The sequence below is a fragment of the Hylobates moloch genome, unplaced genomic scaffold (genome assembly GCF_009828535.3).
Source record: "Hylobates moloch isolate HMO894 unplaced genomic scaffold, HMol_V3 SCAFFOLD_3, whole genome shotgun sequence".
Classification (NCBI taxonomy): Eukaryota; Metazoa; Chordata; class Mammalia; order Primates; family Hylobatidae; genus Hylobates; species Hylobates moloch.
In genome coordinates this window covers 147,229,381-147,236,639 of record NW_026652278.1, presented here as the reverse complement: position 1 = coordinate 147,236,639, position 7,259 = coordinate 147,229,381, and the positions used below count along the sequence as shown (strand labels likewise).

The following is a 7,259-nucleotide window of genomic DNA, read 5'->3' as shown; positions in this document are numbered from 1 at the left end:
ACTTACATAATACATTCTAAATTGGTGAATATTCCATGTGAGCTTGAGAAGAATGTGCATTCTGCTGTCGTTCAATGGAGTAATCAATAGATGCCACATATTTCCAGTTGATGGATGAGTTATTGAATTCCAGTTATTGACTTCAACTATGTTCTTACTGACTTTTTGACTGCTGAATCTATTCATTTCTGAATGAGATCTCCAACTATAATAGTGGACTCATTTATTTTTTCTTGCAACTCTGTCAGTTTTTGGTTTTTGTCTCATCTATTTTGAGACTTTCTTGTTAAACACATATACTTTAAGGGTTGTTATATCTTCTTGGCGTATTACCTCCATTATCAATATATAATGTCTCTGTTTATCTCTGATAACTTTACTTGCTCTGAAGTCTGCTCTAAATTTAACATAGATATTAAAATTAACAGATACTTTGCTTTTTTAAAATTGGTGCTAGCAAGGTATATTTTCCTTTACTCATTTACTTTCAATGTGTATGTGTCTTTATATTCAAAGTGGGTTTCTAATAGATGACATATAGTTGAGTCTTCTTGTTTGATACAATCTTTGTCTTTTCATTAGTGTATTTAGACTTGATATTTAAGATTAATATTGATATAGTTCAATTAATTTCTGCCATATTTATTCATGTTTTCTGTTTGTTTTCCTTTTCATTTTGTCTATTTTTGTTTTCATACTTTTTCTCTTTTTTATAGTTTTATTTTTTTATTTTTAATTATTATAAATACATAATAGTTGCACATATTTATGGGGTAGCTGTGAAATTTTGATCCAAGCATAAAATGTGCACTGCCTAAATCAGAATAATTGGGATATCCATCAACTCAAGCATTTATCATTTCTTGGTGTTAGGAGCGTTCCAATTCTACTCTTTTTGTTATTTTGAAATAAAAGTTATTGTTAGCTACAGTTGTCCTATTTTGCTACCAAATACTAGGTTTTATTCCTTCAATATAATTTTTTTTTTTTTTACCCATGAAATATAGCCTTTTATCACTCTCCCGCCTACTACTCTTTCCAGTCTGTGGTAACCATCATTCTACTTTAACTCCACGAGACAAATTTTTTTAGCTTTCAAATATGAGTGACAACATGTGATATTTGTCTTTCCATGCTTGGTTTATTTCATTTAACATAATAATTGGTCCCATCCATGTTGCTACAAATGATAATATTTCATTCATTTTATGTCTGAATAATTCCATTTTATATATCACATTTGCTTTATTCACTAACCCACTGCTGGACACTTAGGTTGATTCCATATGTTGGCTATTGTGACAGTGGATTATATGGTAGTTCTACTTTTAGTTTTTTGAGGAATCGCCAAATTGTCTTCCATACTGGCTGTACTAATTTATATTATCACCAGCAGTGTACGAGGGCTCCCCTTTCTTCACACATGCCAGCTTTGCCTGTCTTTTGATAAAAGCCATTTTAACTGGAGTGAGATGATATCTCATTTTAGTTTTGATTTGCACTTCTCTGACAATTAGTGATGTTGAGCATTTTTCCATATATCTGTTGGCCATTTGTATGTCTCATTTTAAGAATGCCTATTCTGATATTTTTTCCATTTTAAACCAGATTATTTGACTTTTTGCTATTGAGTTGTCTGAGCTCCTTATATTCAGGTTATTAATCCCCTGTCAGATGGGTAGTTTGTAAATATTTTCTCACATTCTGTGGTTTGCCTCTCCATTTTGTTGAATATTCTCTTTGCTGTGCAGAAGCTTTGGACCTTGATGAGAAGGATTAAAAACCATATGACCATTTCAATAGATGCCGAAAAGCATTTGATAAAATTCAATATCCTCTCATGATAAAAACTCTCAAAAAACTGGGTATTGAAGAAACATACCTCAAGATAATAATAACTGTATATGACAAACTTATAGCTGGTATCATGCTGAAGGAGAACAGAAAGCCTTTCCTTTTTTTTTATTTTTTATTTATTTATTTTTGAGACAGAGTCTTGCTCTGTCACCCAGGCTACAGTGCGGTGGCATGATCTCGGCTCACTGCAGCCTCAGCCTACCTGGTTCAAGTGATTCTCCTGCTTCAGCCTCTCGAGTAGCTAGGATTACAGGTATGCACCACCAGACCCGGCTAATTTTTGTGTCTTTAATAGAGACGGGGTTTCACCATGTTGGCCAGGCTAGTCTCGAACTCCTGACCTCAGGAGATCCACCCACCTTGGCCTCCCAAAGTGCTGGGATTAGAGGCATGAGCCAGTGTGCCTGGTTGAAACAAGATAAGGATGCCCACTTTCACCCTTTTATGTAAGATAATACAGGAAGTCCTAGCCACAGAAATTACATAAAGGAAAGAAATAAACAGCATCCAAATTGGAATGGAAGAAGTCAAATTATTCTTGTTTGCAGATTATATAATCTTAATTTCAGAAAAACCTAAAGATTCCACAAATAAAACCATTAGAACTAATAAACAAATTCAGTAAAGTTGCAGGATATAAAGTCAACATAAAAAAATAGCATTTCTGTATGCTAACAGCAAACAGTCTGAAATAGAAACTATGAAAGTAATACCATTTACAATAGCCACAAACAAAATAAAATACACAGTAATAAACTTAAGCAAAAATTGAAAGATCTCTACAATGAAAACTATAAAACATCACTAAAAGATATGGAAGAAGACATCAAAAAAATGAAAAGATATTCCATGATGATGAACCGAAGAATCAATGTTATTAACGTGTCCATTCTACCCAAGGCAATGTATAGATTCAATGCAATCCTTATCAATATACCAGTGACATTCTTCACAGAAACAGAAAATAGAAGACTAAAATGTATATGGAATCAGAAAAGGCCCTGAATAGCTAAGGCAACCCTGAGCTAAAAGAACAAAGCTGAAGTCATCACGTTACTAAACTTCAAATTATACTACAAAGTTATAGCAATTGAAACATTGTAGTACTGGCATACAGACACATAGACCAATAGAACAGAATAGAGAACTCAGAAATGAATCCACACATTTTCATTCAACTCACTTTTGACCGAGGTATTAAAAACATGCATTGGAGAAAGGACAGTTTCTTCAACAAATAGCTCGGGGAAAACTGGATATCTATATGCTGGAGAATGAAAACAGACTGCTATCTCACCGTACACAAAAATAAAATCAAAATGAATTAAAGACTTATATCTAATACCTGAAACTATGAAACATTGGGGAACCATTTCAGGATATTGGTGTGGGGAAAGATTTCTTGAATAAGACCTCAAAACCACAGCCAACCATAGTAAAAATGGACAAATTAGATCACATTATGTATTTTACAGTTTGAATATTTTCTGATTTTATTTTCTCTCATTTCTTATCATGTTAATTATACCTTTTTTCTTTGTACTTTTTTAGTTGTTACCTTAGAATTTTGAAACATACATTTACAATTAATCCAAACCTGCTTTCAAATAACACCATATCACCACGTAGGTAAGCCAAGTACCTTATAATAACAAAATATTACTAGCTTCTCCCTTCTGTCCTTATAGTATTGCTACATTCATTTCACATATGCATAAGCATGCATATATATGTGTATGTATATATATATACACATATGTATACATAATCGAATACACTGTTGCTATTATTATTATTGTTTTCTGTTAGATCAACTAAGCAAAAGTTAGTATTTTACCTTTACTTATGCATTTTCTAGTGCTCTTCCTTTATTTATGTTGATCTGAATTTCTGACCTACATAATTTTCTTCCCTATGAAGAACTTCTTTTGCAAGGCAGGTTTACTAACAAAAAAAATCCCTTAATTTTTATTTTTCTGAGAAAACCCTTATTGCTCCTTTACTTTTGAAGAATAACCTCACGAGGTGCAGAGTTTTAAGTTGATGGGTTTTATCTCTTAACACTTAAAATACTTTATCCCACTCTCTTCTTGCTTGCTGTGCAGCAAGCTTGCTTGCTTCCTTGTTTCTCAGGAGAAGTCAGCGGTAGTTCTCTGCTCCTCTATAGGTGTAACTGCTTTTTCCTCTGGTTTCTCCCAAGATTTTTTTTCATCTTTGATTTTCTAAGTTTTTATATGATATGCCTAGATGTACTTTTTTGGCATTTATTCTTCTTGGTATTTTCTGAGATTTCTGGATCTGTAGTTTGGTATCTGACATTAATTTAGGGAATTTGTCATTTTCGCATCCATATTGCCTTAGCTCCTATCTCTCCTTCTTCTCTTTCCAGTAATATTATGTATAAGTTACATCTATTTATGGTTATGCCACAGTTCTTGGACATTGTGTTCTGTTCTTAGCATTTTAATCATAGTTTAAGTTGTTTTTTTTTTTAATTCCTGATCTGATAATTCCAACATTCCTGCCATGTCTGAATATTGTTCTGATGATTGTCTGGTCTCTTCAAACAGTTCTTTTGCATTTCAGTGTGTCTTGTTAATTTTCTTATTACCCCTTGTTGAAAGGTAGATGTGTTGTGCCAGGTAAAAGAAACTTCTATAAGCAGGCTTGTAGTAATATAGTAGTAAGAAGGGAGTGGAGAGGAAGTGATCTATAGTCCCACTTTTACATCTCAGTCTTACGGTAATCCCATACCTCTGGACTGCAGACTTTTCTCAGTCTCCCTACTCCCCACATTAGGTGAGACAAAATGACTAGAGGGGCTACAGTTGGGTATTTCCCTACCCTTAGGTAGATTAAGCTCTGGTATAATCCCAGCAGGTTAGGCTCTGGTTAATTAGTTTCTTTTGAGGGTAGGCCTAATTAAGAAGAAGAGAATTCTCTGGTGTATTTCAAAATGTTTCCTATTCCCCTTCCTTTGCCAGAAGCATGAGGGGATTTTTCTCCAGTATTCACTGTTAAGATCTGGTAGAATTCCTGGAAATAAAAGTTGTAAGAGTCTGAGGGTCCCCCTAGATTTTTTAACTCTCGGACTTGTACACTCTGAGCCTCCAGCTATCCATCAACTACTGTTCAGATTTTTCTAACCCAGCACTGTTGCTATGCAGGTTTCTACTAACGGATTTCTACTCTAGTAAGCTGTGATTCTCTGTATGCACATATCTCTCCAATTGTTGGGGCAGTAGATTTGTCCTGTGATCCCACTTGTCTGATGGATCTAAGAAGAGTTTTTAATGTTTTAGTTTGTTCAGCTTTTTATCTTTTGTTAGGACTGAGTGAAGACTTCTAAACTCCTTAGGTGCTTGACCAGAAACCAGAAGTCTATAACTTTATAAACATACATACATTTGATTTGGTCTGTTTCTTCCCCCTTTGAATTTCTTTATTAAGCCTGTCAAATTTTGTCCAGGCTTCATGATTAACCTAAAAATACTACCTAATATCTGACACTTGATCTCCCAACTTAGACATAATTTGTTTTTATTTTTAAATTTATATCTACTATATTTTAAGGTACTTATTAATTTTGACTCCTGTGGGAAGTGTACATGAAGCTAAGCATGTATTTAGATTAAGTGCTAATTGGTCAAATAAGACTTCACAGAAAAAGTAGGATTTGAACTTGTTCTGAAGAATTAGTCATATACTGACCAAATGGTCTCTGACAAATAATTTGACATTTTTGATATTTTGAGAACACTATATTCAAAATGCACTTTTAAATAAGCTTTCTCTTATGTGCTTTATAACTGGGTCTGACAAACTACAGCCAGTGGACCAAATCCAGCCACTGACTATTTTTGTAAGTAAAGTTTCATTGGCATATAACTACTTCAGATTATTACCAAGACTGTACGTCCTGCAAACCTGAACATTTACTATCTGGCACTTTATAGAAAAATCCTGAGGACCTCTGCTTTAAAAGTATAAATGGAATATAGATTGAGAGCCCTTTGGGATCTAAAAAACCCCAGTAATACAGATTCCAAGTTTGTATTAGTTTTTTTATTTTTGTTAATCTGAATTGCTCCTCAAAGTTTGAGTCCCTGAATGGCAGCATTGACATCACCTCGGAAAGAAGTATAAAGTTTCCAGCCTTTTCCCCCCACTAGCGCCGCTGGGCCTGCAGGTCTCTGTTGAGCCACGGATGCGGGTCTCTGTTCCGCAGGATGGGGTTTGTTAAAGTTGTTAAGAATAAGGCCTACTTTAAGAGATACCAAGTGAAATTTAGAAGACGACGAGAGGGCAAAACTGATTATTATGCTCGGAAACACTTGGTGATACAAGATAAAAATAAATACAACATACCCAAATACAGGATGATAGTTCGTGTAACGAACGGAGATATCATTTGTCAGATTGCTTATGCCCATATAGAGGGGCATATGATAGTCTGCGCAGCATATGCACACGAACTGCCAAAATATGGTGTGAAGGTTGGCCTGACAAATTATGCTGCAGCATATTGTACTGGCCTGCTGCTGGCCCGCAGGCTTCTCAATAAGTTTGGCATGGACAAGATCTATGAAGGCCAAGTGGAGGTGACTGGTGATGAATACAATGTGGAAAGCATTAATGGTCAGCCAGGTGCCTTCACCTGCTATTTGGATGCAGGCCTTGCCAGAACTACCACTGGCAATAAAGTTTTTGGTGCCCTGAAGGGAGCTGTGGATGGAGGCTTCTCTATCCCTCACAGTACCAAACGATTCCCTGGTTATGATTCTGAAAGCAAGGAATTTAATGCAGAAGTACAGCGGAAGCACATCATGGGCCAGAATGTTGCAGATTACATGCGCTACTTAATGGAAGAAGATGAAGATGCTTACAAGAAACAGTTCTCTCAATACATAAAGAACAGCGTAACTCCAGACATGGAGAAGATGTATAAGAAAGCTCATGCTGCTATACAAGAGAATCCGGTCTATGAAAAGAAGCCCAAGAAAGAAGTTAAAAAGAAGAGGTGGAACCGTCCCAAAATGTCCCTTGCTCAGAAGAAGGATCAGGTAGCTCAAAAGAAGGCAAGCTTCCTCAGAGTTCAGGAGCGGGCTGCTGAGAGCTAAATGAAACAATTTTCTATGATTTTTCAGATATAGACAATAAACTTATGAACAGCAACTAAAAAAAAAAAAAAGAAGTATAAAGTTTCCATTATGTAAGATGAATAAACTTGGAGATCTGATAGAATGTATAGCTTTTTGAAAACGCTAATACTGAAGTTTCTATAAGACTTCGAGAATAATCATCTCTCTATAGATAACATCTATAGATAATCATCTCTCTATAGATAATAAAACAGTTTGTATACTTGAAATTTGCTAAGATAATGGATTCTAAGTGTGCTC

At 35.0% G+C, this 7,259-nt stretch overlaps 1 protein-coding gene across 1 annotated transcript; it reads left to right on the top strand.

Moving 5' to 3' along the window:
- The first annotated feature begins 6,025 nt into the window (after positions 1-6,025).
- Positions 6,026-7,027, top strand: LOC116465632 (large ribosomal subunit protein uL18-like). Its single transcript, XM_032754524.2, has one exon. The coding sequence runs from the start codon at positions 6,087-6,089 to the stop codon at positions 6,975-6,977; it is 891 nt and encodes a 296-aa protein (XP_032610415.1). The 5' UTR covers positions 6,026-6,086; the 3' UTR covers positions 6,978-7,027.
- Positions 7,028-7,259: the final 232 nt, after the last annotated feature.